Source organism: Cyprinodon tularosa, unplaced genomic scaffold, assembly GCF_016077235.1.
Source record: "Cyprinodon tularosa strain WSP-4 unplaced genomic scaffold, ASM1607723v1 ctg264, whole genome shotgun sequence".
Classification (NCBI taxonomy): domain Eukaryota; kingdom Metazoa; phylum Chordata; class Actinopteri; order Cyprinodontiformes; family Cyprinodontidae; genus Cyprinodon; species Cyprinodon tularosa.
Window position 1 is genome coordinate 821,696 of NW_024038968.1, and position 21,384 is coordinate 843,079.

Genomic DNA, 21,384 nt, shown 5'->3' on the forward strand with positions numbered 1-21,384 from the left:
TTTACTAGTAACTAGTTACTTTTATTGTGGAGTAACTCAGTTACTTTTTGGGAGAAGTAACTAGTAACTATAACTAACTACTTTTCCAAAGTAACGTGCCCAACACTGCTCGTCATTTTTTTGCCCCCTTCTTGTGAGGATTCTTGGTTCTCATTTTTAGGTGGATTTCTGTTTTTTTAATTTTTGCTTCTGTTACCCCTTTTGTTATTAAATCTTCTGAAAACAACCAAAACCATCAAAAACCATAATGACTAAATGCGACTAAAACCAATATGGGTTTCATCCTGAAGACTAAGACTAAACCTAAGATGTCTGTCAGAAAAAAACAGTGATCTTTATGTTTAAAAAAGGAGGCTGTTGGGAGCTGGAAGAAGTACCACCTTTCTCCAGCAGAGTCCTCCGTGGATCCTCCTGAGCTGAGCTTCCTGCACAGCTGCAGCCCATTCCATCATCAGAGGATCCACAGTACTTAAGCTGTCTTCAGACCTTGCCTCAACGCCGCAGTGTTGATCCTGTTGGTTAGCACCTAAGCCTAGCATCTCTGTGAACCTTTGTTGACTTTTGAATCCGGACAGGATTCTAACCTTTGTCTCTGTCTTCCAGGAAACCAGTCTTTCTCCTGTGAAGCTCAGGAAGAGCTTAACCTGTCGAGCCTGCCCTCTGAGCCAAACCTGAAGCCTCTCTCTGAACTTCCATGCAGCTCTGGACCAAGAGCTGGAAACTCAAAGCCAAGTTCTGCTCATTCTTAAGAAGTAAGACGCTGAAGCAGCTTACGGACTCTGCTGATCAAATCCTCTCCAGATCCAACAGTTTCCCTCTCAAGGCTTTAATCAAGAACCCTCAAGGTACAAACCTGAAACTGTCAAGAATCAAACTCCTATGCGCTACGCTAACTGAACTGTCTCTCACGCAGACTCCGGTGAACCAGTCTCCCAGGCCTGACCCTGAACCAGTCATTATCTCAGTGCTTATGACAATAAACTCTGTTAAACCTTTTACTCCAGTTTCCGTCTCAGTGGTGTTCTGCATAATTGGGTCACACCAGTGAACCCATCATGACAGAGGCAGGAAAAGCAGAACACAGCGTTAGCCTCGCTGCATGCAGTTAGCCTAGCCTTGTAGCTAAACCAGGTCCTGGAAAAAGACAGAGTGAAACGTCTCCATCTGTCTTTAGACTGCTGATTAATTTTGATGTTTGGCTGATCCGGTCCAAAGGGTTTCATTTCCAGTTCTCTTCAAGCTTAGCTGCAGCCAGAGCTCTCCTATACTTCTGTATTGCAGACGACCTACTGCGCATGGACAACTTTTAATGAGACTCTATGGGGGAACATTTTTGCTTCAAATTATATATTACCATATTTCAAAAATGTTTTATTTTTATAATTTTATTTTATTTATTTTTTTGTCTTAATGAAGGTGATTGGGCTTGTGGGGCGGCGCCCTAGCGCCCTCTATTGGCCAGCTGCCACTGGACCAGTGTTAATTTAGTTTTTCGTTTCGTTTTTCTTTCGTTTTGCTTTTTTTTAATTTAGTCTTAGGCTTAGTCTAAATGACGAAAATCTATTTTAGTCTTAGTCAAATTTTTGTCATTTTAGTCAATTACAAATTCATTATAAACAATTACATTTTTAATGTCCATTCGTTCATGGCTCATAAATTTTGTCTGGACTTAGTCTCGTTGATAAAAATACGTTTTTATTTTCTTCATATTTTTATTTTCTGGAAACAATTTTTGTGCGTTTTCGTCTCGTCATCGTCACGGGAAAAGGGGGCGTTGACTCCATGTGCACCTTCACCTCTTCCTCTTCAGATGACATCTCTGTATCCCATTCTGGTTGACGAAATGACCACTGCACTGGACAAAACCTTGACTCCACGTGTTCCTGTTTTCTGAGTCAACAACAGAAGAGTTCATGTATGAAAGGAGCCACAGAACTACCATGAAACCCAGTTTGGAGTAACAGCTTCATTCACTTTTTACAGTATCACCACAAGATAACTTTCACAGTCAGAGGAAATGTATGTAAAGATCAAAGGTCATGTCCAAGCTCCAGAGGTGCACATCGACTTGCACTGTTTGTCTAAATTTATGCCCATTCTTCTTATTTTTGTCTCCTGAGTGGGAAAAATATACACAAGAACAATAAGAGTGTGAAATATTTCATCTATGCATCTAGAGCTCGATGATTAGCTTTCCCTCATCATCACTGCTGCTGGTGTCTTCTGAATTGTCTGGAACGCTCGGCACAGGCCTCACGCCGCTGGGCAGGCAGTCTGCGGCTTGGTAGCCATGAAAGGACCCGATCATGAGAATGGACTGGTACTTGTTTCTCCCAGAGTCACGGTTCTGGTCGGGGAAGTCCTTGAGTGTTTCTGCAGAGACTTGCTTCTTACCAGCTTCCAGAAACGGCTGTGATGAAGCGACAGGAATCTGCTCGTCCTGCAACATTTCTCCTGTCATCTCATCTGAACTCCTGCAGACTTTGGTAACCTGACTTAAACACGTAGAGGACAGCGTTCTGAAATCTGGTAAGACACTTGGGTTTTTTGTTCTGTCTCCAGTGAAAATATCAGAGCAGCTCTCAGCTGTCCTGCAGTTAAAGTCCTGCTGAGCTGAAACACTCATCGTGCTTTTAGTTGACTGACAGCTGGGCTCAGCACATAAAGAAGCCCGATGGTTCATGTTCGGTGCATGTGAGATCTGCATCTGCTGGTCGTAGAGGACGGTGCTTGTGTCCCAGTTCTTCTGTGGTGGATAGAGATGGTTGATTTCCAGCGGTGGGCAGTCTAGACGGCGGGTATGGGTGCTGCTGGCAGCCAGGTCAGAGTCCTGGGAGATGTTTGTGGTTTGATGTTCAGATATTTGTGGATTTCTCTGGCAAAGCGCCTCTAAATCCTGTTCAGACAGATGTGCGATTTTCAGGGGATCCACACGAACGTTTATTTCTTCTTCCTGAAATAAAAGAATAGACAAAAATAAACCACCATATAAATATTAGCATTATAAAGTTGCTGTCATTAGTAGAGTGGCCAGATGTCCGGCTTTAAGCCAGTCCAGATGTTCATTGCTCTGTCCGGCGTCCTGACGCCTATTTTTCCCGTTTCTTCTGGGCTGCAGCACAATATCCAATCAAACGAGCTAAAAATAAATGCATGGAATGATTGGCTAAGAGCGGTGCCGTGTCAGATAAATGATTTTAAATGGTTAAAATCCTTAATACATTTATTTTTAAAGGCAGCTCAGGTATAAATAACAGCTGTTATCTCTTTTGTAGAACATAAAAACTCAAGAAGGATGCTAAATATCCACTTTTTTTTCTTAAAGATAAAAATAGTTCTATTTAACTGACTTCTACTTCTAAAAATACGACAAAGACAAACAGAGCAACTCTATTTACACTGATTCTATGTTTCTAGATTTCCACACGGTCCATAAGTAAATGAGTACAAACATTAACGTTTGGTAAATAATGCTGGAATCTGGCTGTTTATTTTGGATACTATTACATTACAGATAAGATAGTGTTAAATTGTCTTTTATACTGTTAAAAGTGATTTTATATTTGAATAAACTTAGGCTAATTCTTAGTGTTGCGTTTGTAGATGATGCCACTAAAAAGAAAATAGACATAAGGAGCTATTTAAACAGTCAGACAGTAACAATATAGGATAAAAGGTTATTACATTTAATCCTTTACTATTAAAAACACACTTTTATAAAAGAAATATTATATGATTGTAGGAAACCCAGATATAATGCCTTAATGTGAAGCAGCTGCCCTTCAGTGCTGCATGATGGAAGAAATGTGTTTGGAAAGTTACCATAAAATTAGGGCTGAAACTAATGATTATTCTGCAAATTGATTAATCTGTCGATTATTTTTAGCCAAAGGTTCCTTAAAGAAGATTTTTTACTAAATTAAGCCACTTTTGAGGAGTTCTGAATGGAGAATATTGACAAACAAAAATTTTTTTTTTGATCTTAAATGCAAAATGTTTACATATTTTTTAACAATCTTATAATTCCTGCTCTAAGTGGGTTGCTCTATCAGCTGAAGGTACATTTTAGTGGCCCTATACTTCAGTTAACGATTAATCAATTAATAAATTAGGTGACGATTATTTAAACAATCGATTAATATGATTAATTGTTTCAGCCCAAGATAAAATACGTGAAATGGGCGACAGAGTAACTACAGCACAGATGTACAACTTGTATAATGAAGTTAATATTTTAAACGCTCAGTGTCAGTTCCTCTTATAGTTCCAGTGAAAATGTAAATACATTTATTTACCTTCCCTTTAATGTATTATTTTGCATGACACAGAGAGAGCAGATTAGATAAAAAATGGGTTTTACCTCTGTTTACCTCTGCAAAATTCTATTTCTTCAAAAGAAAATGCAGGATAAATCCACATATAACAGACATATTTAGACTATGTTTGGTTAAATAGGAACGTATTTACTTTCTGTCTTAGTCGCTTGTAGGTTTGAATGCAAACCTTTTCAAAGTGGAAAAAACTCCTAATTCCACATTCATCAGAGCCAGTGATGCTTCAAACATTGATTAACAACATCTAGAGCATGTAGTGCTAATAAGATTTATATTAATGTAGCAAGAAATGCTGCTGTTCTCTTTAAACAAAATGTGCCCTGATGCTCACATTAAGCATGAATATTTTTTCAAAGGTACCAATGACGTCAGACCAATCAAACTGCAGACCAACAGTGTCCCTACCAAAGTTCTTTCTTTCCTCGCTGCAGCTGGTGGACTGAAGATCCTAATGACCCCATTAACCTGTTCATCAACATCCCTGTTCTTAATTGCTGCTTATTTGTTTGTAAACAGTCCTTTTCGCTTTTTAATGGATAATTGTCAATCCACGGTTTTTAAATCCAGTGTGTAGGTTTTAGGAACTGGACAGTGTTTGCATTCCCTCGTAACCTCTATAAACATGTTTTAATCTCACCCTTGGCCTAGTCCTGTCCGCTCCAGCCACCTCTGGAACGTTGTGGGGCTTCTGGTCCTTCTCGGTCAGGTCGTATCCTCCCCGATGCTCTGACTGCAGCTCCTCTTGTTTCAGCTCTGCTTTGCAGTCTGCACCCTCTGGTGTCTCCTTATGTTCCTGATCCTTCAGGGCTTCCTCTGTAATCCCTTCCACAACAGAAACGGGCCTGGTTAAACCATCGGATTCTAACTGGGACCCATCATTTCAAAGGAGAATCGCCTCCTTGCTTTTATAGACATTTATACTAAAACTGAGAGTTTTTGAGAATTTCCCAAAACTTTGCAGATCAACATCCAGATGTTTACAAGACAGTGTGGAATGATACAAGGTGTTCAGTCAGACGCTTAAAGGAATAGTACACCCAAAACATGATTAGCCTTCATTTTCTACTCCCCCCCATGCTGAACAACACTCTGGAGTACTTTTTTAATATCTCAAATGCATCTGGAGATCTGGGAGGCTTCTTGCTGTCTGCTGACATTCAAATAATGGAGGTCTATGGCGCCCGAGGCAGAAAGGTCCATAAAAGTCCACAAAAAACGTGTCAATATTCCTCCATACTGCTCGTCCAATGTATTCCAAGTGTCCTGAGTGGGTAGCGTCCAGAATTTACTCGAAACGAAGTCATTTAGAACGTTTTTAGAGCATAAACAGTAGTGTATAGGATTTCCTGAAAGCGCGTTCACGAGTCTACGGAAACCGCGGCAGACCAAACCAGATGAAAGTGCGCATTCAGCTCGGCAAAGAACTCATGCTCTTCCTCAACACTGAAGTCCTCAGACATTTTTCTTTCGTTGTTTCTTTCTTTGCACAGGTAAACAGCACATTTCTTCTTCTACGCTTGCATTATCGGCAGAGCAGACGCTGAATGCGCACTTTCATCTGGTTTGGTCTGCCGCGGTTTCCGTAGACTCGTGAACGCGCTTTTAGGAAATCCTATACACTACTGTTTATGCTCTAAAAACATTCTAAATGACTTTGTTTCGAGTAAATTCTGGACGCTACCCACTCAGGACACTTGGAATACATTGGACGAGCAGTATGGAGGAATATTGACACGTTTTTTGTGGACTTTTATGGACCTTTCTGCCTCGGGCGCCATAGACCTCCATTATTTGAATGTCAGCAGACAGCAAGAAGCCTCCCAGATCTCCAGATGCATTTGAGATATCAAAAAAGTACTCCAGAGTGTTGTTTCAGCATGGGGGTGAGTAGAAAATGAAGGCTAATCATGTTTTGGGTGTACTATTCCTTTAAGCCCCACTGTTGGGTTATATGCTTTATGCTGTTTATTTTTCATGTTTTTCTTTTATTATTTTTCACTCTGGGATGTGATGATGTCTACTTTGTGCATGGAGTGTGTCAGAGGGCAGTAGAGAGCCTAAGTGTTCACATGGTGTTCAGAGAGAGAGTAGAGAGCAAGAAGCTCTAGGTTGATTAGCCTTGGTTGAGCACCTGATGGGCCTTTTGTTTGTTTGCCCTGGGTGTGGTTGAGTCAGTGGAGCACAGAGACGCTACTGGTATGTATTTTACTTCATTTTCACACTTATGTTCTAGTAAATCATGAAATGAGATTGATGATACTGATCAGAATGTTTAATTTAAGAAATTAGATCAGAAATGAGAGAAAATAAATGAGAGGAGGAATGTTTAATTTAATCTGTATTATACTAAGTCTAATGTAGAGAACTATACATGTTTGCATGTGTGACTATGGTTCATGGTGGAACTAATATCTGTTTGTTTTTCTTTTCTTTGTTGAGGTTATCAACCTGCTTATGATTCAACAGAAAATGACAAAAGTCAAATAAAAGAAGTGACTAAGTTGATCTGAGTTGTTTCCTGCGTCCTCTGTGCCAAGCCTGGTCGAGTTCAGGCAGACAAACCCCAAAATAACTCGACAGTTGATAACCAGTCGGGCAGCCTGGACAAAGAGATAAACGGGTCCAGTGTAAAGCTGTAGACGCAAGGGTGCAAGCTGTGAGTGTCAACAAAGTCTAAAATGGCAGAAGATATTCTGGAGAAGATGGTCAAACAGCTCAAAAGAGAGAGGACCACTGCAAAAAGCAGCTTCACCAGACAAGCCAACTTTATAAGTAAAGGAGCAGATGGCATGGTTGAAGAAGAGCTACGGGAGGAATTCAATAAGCTTTCAGTCTGTCTAAGAAATATATCTGAAGCAAACGATGAATACAGGATTGGATTGCTGGCTGAGGCAACAAAAGAAGAAGAGGCGGGCCTTGAAGAGCAGCTGGAAAGTGATATAGAAAAGACTGTTGGTGAGGCTGAAACAAGGTTTAATGAGGTGTGTGGAATCATCCAGAAGAACCTGTGGTCAAAGTATGGTCAAGACGAAATCACAGCTGCAATCCTGGTGGCAGAGGAAAGTGCTGATGTAGCAGGAAGCCTACCTGTTCAGAGTACTCACCTGGAGGGGTACGAGGTGCATCTAAGTCTCCTGGAGAAGAGGATGAAGGAGGTCATCAAGGCCATGTCGAAGTGGGAGCGATGGATCCCTGGGTTGGAGAAAAGAGATCTTGATGGCAGGATCAGAGATCTCAAAGGAACCAGCAGTAGGCTTGAACTGAGGAAAGCTGAATTTGCCACTGCACGGAGAGTTGCAGAGGAAGCAAGTGCTGCGCAACCTGCAAATGTGGTGGCTGGAGGTCCAATACAAGCAGTACCTATGGTGAGGATTAAACCGACAGCTCTTCCTACCTTCAGTGGAAACAACAGAGATTATCACAGATGGAGAAAGGATTGGGAGAATCTTCAGAGACAAGGAGAGCCATCTGGGTCAGCAGAGGTCAAGAAAATTCAACTCCTCAGCAGCATTGAAGACAAAATAATGAAGGATCTCAGACTGTCAACCTACACTACTGCTGATGAGATCTTCAGAGTCATGGAGAACAGGTTCGGCAATAAGGCAACAATTGTCCTAGAAATCCTAGAAGAATTAGAGAAAATGGCTCCTGTGAAGGGAAATCAACCAAGGAAAGTCATCGAAGTAATTCAGACTGTGGAAAAAGCCCTAGCAGATCTGACAGAGCTGGGGAGCTCCGGTGCGATGAGGAACCCGTTGGTCATCAGGACAATAGAGTGTAAATTACCTGATTTTGTGAAAAGAGACTGGTTGATCTTCATGCTAGAGTCAAGCAATAATGTCACCCCAGAGAACCACTTTGATCTGCTCCTGAAGTTCCTAAAAAAGCAGGAAGGCGTCCTGGAGAGACTTGAGCAGCTCAAAAGTGTGGAGAAGAGAGAGAGACCAGACTACTGCCCAGGAAGGAAACCTGAGAAAAGTTATGCTTCTACCAAGATGGCAAAGAAAGAAATGGGGGAAGTGTGTGCAGTGTGTGATGACTGGAGGCATCATGACAAGATCTTCTTCTGTAAGAAGTTTAGAGGATTGAAACTTCAGGAGAAAAAGGCGGCATTAAAGAAGCTAGGTGCATGCAAGAAATGCCTCGGATTGCATGATGTCAGTAATTCCTGCAAGGACACCTACCTGTGCAGAAATAAAGACTGTAACAAAGATGGAACCTCTGATCACCATTATCTCCTCTGTCCAGTTGGGAGCAACAGCAAAGTTAGCATTGAAACCAGCAGGAAAAGCAGTGTGGGGAAATGCAAGCTGACTGAAGAACAGGAACGTTTTCTGTCTGAACTTACCCCTGAGATGGCAGAGAGATGCAGAGATGCATTCACCAACAGTATTGCCCGGTCAGCTAACACAAACAAAAAACAGTCAGAGCTTTTGATAAGAAATGGGCTCTGTGAGCTTCCTGTTATTTTGATGCTGATGGAGGTCACCGCTAATGCAGGACAGAAGGTGGGAACACTGGTGGATCTTGCATCTGACACAAACTACATTACCCATAAGGCTGCTGACAGGCTGAGGTTACGAAGTGAAGATGTAACCTTGGTTTTGTATGGTGTTGGTGGGATGACTATGAGAGTGAACACAAAGAGGTACCTTCTCAGAGTCAGGATCAAGACACCCAAAGGCAAGGAAAGAGCACATGAAATGGTCTGTTACGGGCTGGATGATATCGCCAAGGTGCACAAAGTAATAGAACCTGAGAGGTTAAAAGAATTCTTCCCAGAGGTTGAGCTGGAGGAGCTAAGAAGACCAAAAGATGTCGAGCTTCTTATCAGCCACAGAGAGGGAAGGCTTGCTCCTCAAAGGAAGAGAGTGGTTGGGGACCTCGTCTTGTGGGAGAGTCCACTCGGGAAGACAGTGGGAGGAGCACATCCTGATCTCTTTGAAGATGCAGAAGTGGCAGCCCATGGGTCAAGAACCCACTTCGCCCGGTCCATGAGAACAGCTGCTGTCAAATATGAGGAGATTCTCAGAGACACATCTGAAGCAGAGGATTCCCTCCTAAAAAAGGAGCATCAGGCTAATGTAAATTTTACAAGAGCCACTAACAGTGAGTTTCCTGAATGGTGGAGATTGGAGAGTATTGGGGCAGCCTGTGAACCGAGATGTGGGGGGTGCAGATGTGGAAATTGCCAACCAGGAGGGAAGGAAATGACCCTGGCAGAGGAAAAAGAACTTGAGATCATTAAAAGAGGTCTCACGTACATCAGGAAGGAAGATACTCACGTGAACTCACCACACTGGGATGCAAGGTATCCATGGGTTGAAGACCCTGCCTCTCTCCCCAACAACAGGAGTGCAGTGGAAGCCACATTTTTAAGAACAGAAAGGCAATTGGAGAGAGAGCCTGAATGGAAAGCTGCATACACAGCGCAAGTACATGAGATGGTTGAACGTCATGCTGCCATGGAACTCACTGAGGGGATGAGAAGAAACTGGAAGGGGCCGGTGTGGTACGTAAGCCACTTGGTAGCACCTAACCCTCGCTCAGTCACGACCCCAGTGCGATTGGTGTGGAATAGTAGCCAAAAATTCAAAGGCGTGAGCATGAATGACCTTCTTTTAAAGGGGCCAGATGTTTTAAACCCAATTAGAGCTGTCCTGCTAAGGTTCAGAAGAGGTGTGTATGCAGCCCTTGGTGACATCAAAAAGATGTATAATTCAGTGTGGCTGGAGGAACGTGAAATGCATCTACACCGATTTCTCTGGAGGGACAAGCCAGAGGAAGATATAAAAGAATATGCCATCACACGGGTAAACATAGGAGACAGACCAGCTGGGTGCATAGCACAGCTCGCTATGCGTGAGACAGCAAGACTATCCATCTTTGCTCACCTGAAGGAGGAGTGCAGGATTCTGGAAGAGGATAGCTATGTGGATGACATCCTAACATCCCACAACAGTCTGGAGGAACTGATCGAAATCACACAAGGAGTGGAGGACATCTTGAAGGCAGGAGGCTTCTTTCTCAAACCTTGGGTGTGGTCAGGCCAAAGTGGGAGGCAGGTTGCTGCAGGGGGAATCCCACAAGAGCTGGAGGCAGCAGCACAAAAAGCAGCAACAATCATCCTTCCAAACCAGATGAGGGCTGAAGACAACAAGGCCCTGGGTGTTGGGTATCAGGCGGAGGAGGACATGCTTTACATGATGACATCAATCAACTTTTCCAAGAGGAAAAGAAAGGTTAGACTGGGTGAGCATCTTAACAAGGAGAATGTGAGACTGGAAACACCTGATCCACTGAGCAGGAGAGAGCTGCTTAGTCAGGTAGCTGGGCTTTATGACCCAATTGGGCTAGTCACACCAGTAAAACAGAAGGGAGCAATCCTTGTAAGGAAGGCCTTCCAAGAGGCTGGAGGTGGAAAGATGACTCGAGAGACCTGGGATAAACCGCTTTCAGAAGGTCTAAGAGAAGAAGCCATTAAGATATTTGAAGAATATGTAGAGCTTGGGCGTATTAAATTCCACAGAAGCATCACACCAGCTGACTGGAGAGGGAAACCGTGGGGAATAACCTTCTCAGATGGGAGTGATAAAACCTATGGAGCAGTGATGTACCTGAGGTGGGATACAGAGAGAGGAGTTGACGTCCGTTTTGTGGAAGCAAAGGCCAAGCTGACCCCGCTGGATCAAAAGGGAGAAGCGGCAAAGGCCGAGATCTGTGGAGCCGTTTTTGCAGCCAGGCTCAGGAAGTATTTTAAGAGACATGGGGAACTGAACATTGCCGATATAATGACTAGAGGAAGCACAGCAAGAGATCTGAAGGAAGGATCTGTGTGGCAAAACGGGCCAGAGTTTTTGAAGTGGCCAGTGGAGGAGTGGCCTAAGAAGTCAGCTGGAGAAGTTGCTGCCCATGCCAAGGAAAGTGTAAACAAGTTCCAAAGTATCCAGCAAGAAGTCAGCAGGTTCTGGAGAAAGTGGTGTGAGCTGGCTGGTCCCAACCTGTTCATCAAAAGCAAATGGCACACAAAGCGGCGGAATGTCACAGTGGGAGATGTTGTGTGGCTGGCGGATCAAAACGCTTTAAGAGGCCGATACAAGCTTGGCAGAGTTGTCAGTGTAAATCCTGACCAAAGAGGAGTCGTGAGGGATGTGAATGTGAGGACTTTTCCAAGCTACCCTGTTCCAATGAGTAAAGGAGGGACACTGCACAAGCAAAGGAAAAACACAGATAAACTCTCATCCAGAATCCCCTCCACCATCGTTCACAGGGATGTCAGACGCCTGGTGGTTCTGCTTCCTATTGAGGAGCAACATTAAGAGACAATAGTGTGACCTCCTTGGGTTCATTAACCAGGAGCTCAAGTGGGAGGTGTTGGGTTATATGCTTTATGCTGTTTATTTTTCATGTTTTTCTTTTATTATTTTTCACTCTGGGATGTGATGATGTCTACTTTGTGCATGGAGTGTGTCAGAGGGCAGTAGAGAGCCTAAGTGTTCACATGGTGTTCAGAGAGAGAGTAGAGAGCAAGAAGCTCTAGGTTGATTAGCCTTGGTTGAGCACCTGATGGGCCTTTTGTTTGTTTGCCCTGGGTGTGGTTGAGTCAGTGGAGCACAGAGACGCTACTGGTATGTATTTTACTTCATTTTCACACTTATGTTCTAGTAAATCATGAAATGAGATTGATGATACTGATCAGAATGTTTAATTTAAGAAATTAGATCAGAAATGAGAGAAAATAAATGAGAGGAGGAATGTTTAATTTAATCTGTATTATACTAAGTCTAATGTAGAGAACTATACATGTTTGCATGTGTGACTATGGTTCATGGTGGAACTAATATCTGTTTGTTTTTCTTTTCTTTGTTGAGGTTATCAACCTGCTTATGATTCAACAGAAAATGACAAAAGTCAAATAAAAGAAGTGACTAAGTTGATCTGAGTTGTTTCCTGCGTCCTCTGTGCCAAGCCTGGTCGAGTTCAGGCAGACAAACCCCAAAATAACTCGACACCCACAGATAAATAGCACTTAAATAAACTCAGTTGTTTGTACATTAAAATTTTTGTCAAGTTTTTCCCACTTTAACAAAAAATGAAATCCAACTATAAAAAAAAAAACATCTCAAAACTTGTTTGGTTGTTTTTCTGGATGCCGTTACATTCTTTGAATAGATCTAAAGACTGCCTAATAGTGATGAATTTGGACCATCCGTTTCTCAAAGCAGATTTTCCAAAACATCTGTTTCTGTTGCCATAGTAACATCCTGCAGAGCTAACCTGGTCAGCAGCAGGTTATCTTCAGTAAACTCAGTTTCAATCACACTGTCTGATTTCCTGATTTAGTCAGATTTTGGTCCTAGTTTAGTGCATAAAAACATCAGTCCCTAGGCCAGTCAGACACATTAGTTTTTACAAACAAACATTGCATGTCCGTCTGACAAGGATCTTATTAAAGAATCATCGAAATGAATTCACAGAGAATTAAATATTTATAGGGAGAGGATTCTACAACTCAGTGACAGGATAGGAGATTACTGGTTTTTGGTTTAATATGAGTGAAATGCAGAGATCATTTTATTTTTATTTAGTTATATTTACAGCACATAAAGAACTCCTGGGATTATTTTCATATTCTGTCAGCAGGTGAAGATGAAGAGTAAAAAATGTTGTTGTATAGATATTCCGAGGCTTTTACTTTGGTAGTTTACTTCCGCTTTTCGGCAGGTTAATTTGCATATTAGCTAAATAAATATTCAGCTCCAAACTAAATCTTTATTTAACAAACAAAATGTTTAGTTTGCAAATTAAATATTTAATTTGGAGCTGAATATTTATTTAACAAACTAAATATTTAATTTGCAAACTAAATATTTAGTTCCAAACAATATTTATTTAACAAAGTAAGATTTTTATAAATAAATGACTGATATACTGAAAAAATTACTTGCAAAAAAAGTAAACCCCTTATTTTCTCCTAAAACTCGCTAAATAAACATGAATATTGCTCCTAATTTTTGACTGCTGAATTTTACAAACGGCCCATAGTTTAGGAGAGCGAAGCCAGAGGACGAGTTTACTGAGGAAAACCTGCTGATGTTACTATGGCAACAGAAACAGAGGATGAAGGAAACTCTCTTTGTGAAATGGAAAACTCTGAGTTCCCTTAAAGGAATAGTACACCCAAAACATGATTAGCCTTCATTTTCTACTCACCCCCATGCTGAACAACACTCTGGAGTACTTTTTTGATATCTCAAATGCATCTGGAGATCTGGGAGGCTTCTTGCTGTCTGCTGACATTCAAATAATGGAGGTCTATGGCGCCCGAGGCAGAAAGGTCCATAAAAGTCCACAAAAACGTGTCAATATTCCTCCATACTGCTCGTCCAATGTATTCCAAGTGTCCTGAGTGGGTAGCATCCAGAATTTACTCGAAACGAAGTCATTTAGAATGTTTTTAGAGCATAAACAGTAGTGTATAGGATTTCCTGAAAGCGCGCACATGCGCGTTCACGACGCTACGGAAGCCGGCAGACCAAACCAGATGAAAGTGCGCATTCAGCGTCTGCTCTGCCGATAATGCAAGCGTAGAAGAAGAAATGTGCTGTTTACCTGTGCAAAGAAAGAAACAATGAAAGAAAAATGTCTGAGGACTTCAGTGTTGAGGAAGAGCATGAGTTCTTTGCCGAGCTGAATGCGCACTTTCATCTGGTTTGGTCTGCCGCGGTTTCCGTAGCGCCGTGAACGCGCCCTTCAGGAAATCCTATACACTACTGTTTATGCTCTAAAAACATTCTAAATGACTTCGTTTCGAGTAAATTCTGGACGCTACCCACTCAGGACACTTGGAATACATTGGACGAGCAGTATGGAGGAATATTGAAACGTTTTTTGTGGACTTTTATGGACCTTTCTGCCTCGGGCGCCATAGACCTCCATTATTTGAATGTCAGCAGACAGCAAGAAGCCTCCCAGATCTCCAGATGCATTTGAGATATCAAAAAAGTACTCCAGAGTGCTGTTCAGCATGGGGGTGAGTAGAAAATGAAGGCTAATCATGTTTTGGGTGTACTATTCCTTTAACTTTAAGTTTATTAAAGCAGCTTTGTGAAACAGACCCCCGGATGATTCCCTTCTGCAAGCAGTGGGATCTGCTGCCATCTGGTGGTGGAATGAGGTCTCTGCCTACAGCTTCCAGAGCAGAGCACTGGCGTTGGAGGAACCAAATAAAAAGTACAAAAGTTTAAAGGGTATAGTAAGTAGAATTCGACAACATTTCTTGTTTTCTTGCAGTAAAGATCTGCACCATGTGAGTCATCATTTCATTCTGGTGAAGGATATATAAATAATGTTTTACACTGTGGGAATAGCAGATATCTAATGTGAGATGGGGCTTATTTATAACCAGCTTTTCCATAAAGGAAGCCATTGTCTATATCCCACACTTCCTATAAACCTAAAAGTTTTTGCTCTTCCTCTTCAGAGGAGATTATCTGTTTCCTTATCAGGTCGACGCGGTGGAGCAGTTGGTACCACAGCAAAAAGTACTGCATCCACCCAACCTGGAGTTCATGCATGGTTCTCACTGCAGCTTCCCCCTCCAGTCAAAAATCAGGTTAAATGGCCTCGCTGAATCGTCCCCAGGCGTGACCAGATGTGTGCATGTTTTTTTGACCTGTACTTTCCACAGTTGCCCTATGATGGACTGGTAACTTATCATGGATTAACTGGTGGATAGATCCCAGCCGCTCTACAGGGACTGACAATGTACCCCCTTGTCTGTCTAAATGGATTCCTGCATGATGTGTATTTACTCATATATAACATCCAGATGCCTAATAATATGAAAAAGTAATGTGTATATACCTGCAGTGGAGCTTGTGGTGTCTCCGGTTCTTTCCCTGTGACCAGAAGCAGAATGTACAGGGATTTCCTCTGGTTTTTTAGAGGATTTCTTCCTTTGATCATTCTGTGTCTGTTGTGGACATAGTTTTATTGTGGAGGATGATTGGTCAGAAGGCTCCACTCCTTTCAGCTTCATGTTTGGATGGTTGGTTGAACTCTGGCCAACACATTCTGGAGGTTCTGTTTGTTGGTTGGGTTGTCTCCTGACACTGGAGCTGTTCATGAAAAATGGAGTGACTCCTCCATCCATGCCTGTGGCACTGGTGGCCTGTTTGAGGGACTCTGAACTGTCTGTCCTGCTTACTTTGCCCATTGCTGCTCCACCACATCCTTTAAACACATCTGCACCACAGGAAGTCCTGGGATGTTCAGGGTCCTGTTGGCTTTTCTCCAGATTTCCACTGTTCTGGTTTGCTGCTTTGGTAGAAAGGGATCCCCCGCTGATTTTCCTTTGTCCAGGTGGTGTTTTTGAGATGTTTTCAGTCCTTTTGTGTCCTGTGTTTGATAAGAAATGCTCCTCAGCACAAGGGTTTGCAGAGAGAACCTGTTTGGTCTCTGAAGTTTGGTTCCCTGCTGACCTTGAGCCTCTGGATGAAGCAGAGGTTGCCATAATACAACCTGCAGAGTTTCGAGTCTGTGTGACGATGATGGAATGGCCATTGCTGTGTGAGTTTGGTGCTTTAGGAGGGATGGATTTGATTAACAATGCTGTTTTACAAGCATCTCCTCTATTAATCTCCTGTTGGTTTAGTCCAACTAAACACTCCAGTCTGTCACTCTCTGTTTGATGCTGTAGTTGTTCATTTATACTTAAGACATTGCTAGTTTTGATTGAGAGATTTTTCCGGACACCATCTGGTGTCATAACTTCCATATCACAGATCTGTGACAAACCAGAACACGGCTGACGTTCAATTTGAGGAGCAATGAGAGCCATCTGCTCATCAGATATGATTTGAAGACAGATCTGGAGGTCTGCAGTATGAACATGAAAGACATTTTGAGCTTGTTGGTCCAGTGGCATAATCCCACAGGGTACAACTGGGCCATTTGGGTCAACACTGGATTTGTTTCCAGGTTCTGCTGGGTCTGGCACATGTCCCTGAGGAGGGTTAGAGCCTTGGTAGGAGAGATTATGTGGAAGGCCTGTGATGGTGGCAGCTGATTTCTGATTATATGTGGTGGGCGGATGCAGCACTGGAGCTGCAGGTGCGAGAGATCTCAGTGACTGTTCAAGCACTGAGTCAGTTCCAGCTTTTGAACAATGCATTAAAGTGCTGCATAGACCACTTGTATAGTCCTGAAAGCAGCTTGTGGTTATAGTGGTTGCTGCAAACTGCCTCTGCATGACAGATACACCAGATGCCATTGTGTAGCTGTGTTGTGATGTTTTGACTTGACACAGACTTGTGACTGTGCAAGGTAAGGCAAGGTGGTCTGGAGTTTGTATGGACGGTAAACGGACCGGGTTTCTGAAGAGGTTCACAGAAGCCGTCACCAGGGTTTGGTTGGAGTGAGCAGATAACGCAGTGGGAGTATAGCCCTCCACTGCATTTGGTTTAACCCCTAGTTGTGATGGAGATATAGGGTGGGGTTCATGGGCATTTGGTAACTTCAGCTGGTACTTGGGGAGGAAGCTGCTCTTGGCAGCAATAGGCACTGAAACAGCTGCTGAATTGCTAATCTGAGAAACAAGGAGGGATCCTTTTAACTCGGGAGACTTTGGGATCTTTTTGGCTGGGATGAAAGTAAAATCTGCCTCCTGCGGAGCTGTGCCTTCAGTGACAGATGCAGGGTGTAGAGTGGGGGTGGTTGGGTCAGTCTCCATCAGCAGAGGTGAAATGTCTTCTTCCACAGTTTTTTGCTTTTTCCTGTCAGATGGAATCTGGCCATCGCAGGGCTCTGTCATGGAGTGGGAATGTTTAGGAACATTTAATAATCTCCCTGCCTCTCTTTGGCTCAGAGACTCCATTATGGGGCCAGGTGCTGGTCTGGCAGCAGGTGATTGCAACTCTGAGGCAGACAGGTGCCTCCTGAGGGGAGCATTCGCAGGGTTAGCTGTTTGATCCAAAGAGGAGACCAGAGAAAGATTGGCAGAGAGGGGCGCTGAATCGGATCTTGTAGCAGTTTCTCTATGGACCACTGAAAGCGGTTTCTGTTGACCATGAACTGGCTCCTGAAGTAAGTTGGTTGAACATTTCCTCCCTTTCAAAGCAGCAGTATCTCCACTTTTGTCCGTATTGTAGAGCTTTTTAAATGTTCCACCCCCGTACATGTACCACTTGTTGTAGGCAAACTTCTGTTCTTTCTTCTTCCGGACCTTTCTACTGTTTGGTTCTCCAACTATGTTGCTGCCATCTCCGTCACAGCCGGGTCTGCTGGTGCACGCCTCCTCCACAGATGAAGTGGTGAGGAGGCTGTCTGTTGCGTGGTTGCAGTCTACGGCTGTCTGCCGGACCAGTGGGCGGTGAACAGATGATTGCTGGTTCACAGGCTTCTTAAGTAAACCTGTTGGGTTGATCTTGCCAGAACTTTCGGTTACATAATCTCTCTGGTTTGATAAGGTCGGGCTGCTTGTCTCTGGCTGCAGGAGGGAAACGCTGAAAGGCAGGGAGTTGCTGCGTGTTAAGGGTCCATGCTCGGTGCAGGAGGAGCCCTGAGTAGGGACAGAACTGTAGAGTCCAGACTTGGTTTGTCTTTGGAGCCCAATATTCTGAGCTGGGCTCGCTCTCATGTCAAAGTGGAAGGAGTCCTTGTAGGTGTACGGCATGGGAAGGTCAATGCTTCCTTGCTTTGACAATACAGTCTTTCTTGGCCTTACATTTTCAAGTTTTTTGTCCTCCACAACTGCAGTGTTCTCTGAAATCAGCTTGGATATTCTCTCCTCCAGCTTCCTCTGCTCCTGCACCCGCGCCTTGCCTTTGTCATCCCTTCCAGCCTGGCCTTCGGTTTCCTGGGCCTCCTCATCGTTCTCCCTGCTGGCTTTAGATTGGTCATCCACACTGTTTTCAGCTAAGACACTGTTGGGACTGGGATAGTGATCACTGCTCTCGCTGAAGCCAGAGTCTGTGCTTTCGTGACTCTGGGATTTCCCTCTAGATGCAGAGCTTTCCCACTGTTTGGAGAACAGGGTGGCTTCCTGTCTCTGAAGCTGGAGGTGCCTGCTGCAGGTCAAAGACTGTTTTAAACTTTCTGTCTTCCCTTTGTCCCCCTCTGGTGTGAGTTTGGTTTCTGGATTAGGAGCAGTTGAGCTGGGCTCTTTCTGTTCGCTGACAGAACTTTGCATCTCGGTATACTTTGCCTCACCACCCAGCTCCTCACATTGCTCATCCAGAGAGAAACTGGAGGAACATGTCTCTCTGGAGCTGTACATGCTGTCTAGACTGCCCGGGTTGCTCTGCTCTGATTCCGATGACTGCCGGGCATGTGTCTGAGTTCGTCTGTGTTTGTACAGGTTGCTCTGGGTCTTAAAAGATACTCCACAGGTGGTGCAAGGATATGGTCGCTCTCCTGTGTGGCAGCGGAGGTGCTTCTCCAGGACACTAGGCTTCATGCAATCCCGTCCACAGTGAGGACACACGTGTTTGCCTGCAGACTTCGGTTTGACTGCCGGAGCAACAGCAGCAGGTCCATTGCATCCCAGCTTAGGCTGCGGGTCACCGGCAAGGTGCAGAGTCAGGAAGGGGAGTGTCTCCTTGGCATAGAGAGCTGGCATGGTCAGGTGGAGGCCGCTCGTCAATCTGGCCTCTGCAGGAGGTTGAGGGTAATGCTGTAAAGGCACAGTTGGAACTGCTTGGATGTAAACCGCCGTTAGAGGCGACTGGATGTCCAGTCTTTTCTCTGCCTGTGCTCCGACTGAGCTGATATTTACTGGAACACTTGCCAGTCCCGGCTTTCCAGTCTCCATGGCAACGCTGAAACTGTCGTGATTAGCCAGTGTCGGGTCTCTAATTACCTGTAAGATAAGGACATTTGTTTTAATTTTTTCTTGGCCACAGGGGCCACTGGATTTATTCAAGCAGATTGTCAGACAGGACAGAAAGCAACTAAGCAGGTGATGAAGACAGAAAAGTCCTGTTCATCTGCGCAGAGAGCTGCTCATGTTCACTACCCTCCAGTATCCGAAACAGAAACACATCCACATCTAAACGGCATCACTATGGCGATGAGTTAGGGGGGAAGAGCAGGCGTCTTAGTTTGAGGCGAAGTTAAGAAGAGAAAAGAAAAGATGAAGTAAGCTGGAGAATGGAGCAGAAAGTCACAGAAACCTCCAGGTTCTGCTCTCCCTGTATTGTGTGGAGGTGTCTGGTACATTTCTGCATGTGAAACAGTGATTTCCATTTGTTCTGCTAAGGAGGGTTTAAAAGCACTGAGTTGGCATGGAGCATCATCTTTTGCTGGCTGAGGAGCATAAGCACACCCACGCAGCATGGAGGCTTTCTGCTGTTGTGTACAGAGGGAAGTTTTCTGCTGGTCGCATTAAACAAAAAACTCTGTGTGCACGCCATTTACCCCTGACATTATCCTCTGCATGTAGCAGTGGAGCTCAACCTGCTTTCACTTCCTTCTCACCATATAAATCAACTCACATTGTTTCACCCATTGCGGCTGAAGAGAAGCGAGTGTTAAAATGTGGATTAATAACTGCAGGTCCTGATTGTGTTACTGGCTTAAATTGATCCCAAAAGCATGTTCAGGAAAAAGTATTAACAATAAGCAAATATTAGTCCTGTGAAATTACAAATTAACTATGGATGTAATCAGTGATTTTTCACTAAGTAAAATGATTCAAATCTAGAACAACATAGAGAAACATCATCCATCTGTGCAGCTGAGCAGGAAGAAAGCAGGACAGGTAGCATCTAACAGGGAGCAGGAAGAGTTGAGGAATCAGGCAGATCTCACTCACCAGCGGGATGTTCAGCCTGATCGGAGCCTCATTCTCACCCACATTCCTCTGCTCTTCTCGCTTTGACAAGAACCGTTTCTTGTGATGAGGAAGCGGAAGACATGCAAATGAGACACAGAGAGAGGGAGGGAGGGATGGAGGGAGAGGTGATGCATGCTGGGGGGGGGGGGCAGAGATTACACAAAGAGAGCAGCAGGAGAGTCAGGCTCAGTGAAATGAAAGTGTTTGGTAGCAAAGTGAAAGCATGCGCCTCCTGACAGGGGAGGGAGAACCTACCCTGAGCAGCTGACTTCAGCCTCAACAGTACCTGACTTCACTTTAACACCCACCCACCCACTCACTGCCACCCACACAGCCTCGCACATCCACACAGCCTGCAGAGAACAGCCCACTTTCTGTCTTCACCGGGTGAACTTCCAACACGCTGATGGAGCAGGCTGGCATTTCAGCTGCTTTCTCATTAAAACAAACTTCCTGATTAATGGAGCAGCTGCTGTTCAGTGATTCTGGAAGCTAACCAGGGACAGGCGTGTTTCTGGAAGTCGCTTTTATTCACCCTGATTAGAAGCTAATTGAACCCATAAAGGAGCCATCAGCAGAGTTCATTGAGTCCCAGTGGAGAGGAGACAGAAAAAAACCACCCCATCCTCACCAGTTTGAGTGAATGTACACCCAGGGCCTGGCTTTAAAGATGCCAAACAAGTGATACATTGCATGAGCAAAAAAAGAAAAAAGTGTGCAACAGGTGGGCGTGCCGCAGATGATACCACATGTAACCAACTGGGTTCTTCCCCATTGAATGAGCAGATTGGTGGCCCCATAGACATAGGTAGACTTAATTTTCTTAGTTTTATAACTAATGGTAACAGTGTCACATTTAACTTTGCTTCATCTTGATTCAATTCAATTCTATAGTAGTTTATTATAGTTTGTTTATTTCTATATCACCACTTCACATCATGTCACCTTAAAGGAACTTTCCGGTTCATCAGATCATCCAGTCAGATTGATTCAAAGTTTTCTATCTAAGGAAAACTGCATCGACTCATTGACTCTTCAGCAATCCCTCACACTAAGCATGCTTGTAGAGACAGTGGAGAGGAAGAACCTCCAGCAGAACCACTGTCACTCTGCCCTGAAGTCCAGAATTCTGCAGCCGCCCTTCACCTGTTGACACTGGTGTTTTAGCGGGTGCTATTTAATGAAGATGCCAGTTGGGGACCTGTGAGGCGTCTG

The 21,384-nt window shown here is 43.9% G+C and overlaps 2 protein-coding genes across 2 annotated transcripts; one reads left to right on the forward strand and one right to left on the reverse strand.

Moving 5' to 3' along the window:
* Nucleotides 1-860: 860 nt before the first annotated feature.
* On the reverse strand, nt 861-20,296 carry znf831 (zinc finger protein 831). Its single transcript, XM_038289154.1, has 4 exons — nt 20,149-20,296; nt 15,201-19,194; nt 4,972-5,156; nt 861-2,953 (listed from the first exon to the last, which is right to left on the reverse strand). The coding sequence occupies exons 2-4, from the start codon at nt 19,144-19,146 to the stop codon at nt 2,174-2,176; spliced, it is 4,911 nt and encodes a 1,636-aa protein (XP_038145082.1). The 5' UTR covers nt 19,147-19,194; nt 20,149-20,296; the 3' UTR covers nt 861-2,173.
* LOC119786070 lies at nt 9,838-12,346 on the forward strand. The gene is made up of 2 exons (XM_038289155.1): nt 9,838-11,962; nt 12,206-12,346. Exon 1 carries the CDS (start codon nt 9,941-9,943, stop codon nt 11,651-11,653), a length of 1,713 nt encoding a protein of 570 aa, XP_038145083.1. The 5' UTR covers nt 9,838-9,940; the 3' UTR covers nt 11,654-11,962; nt 12,206-12,346.
* Nucleotides 20,297-21,384: the final 1,088 nt, after the last annotated feature.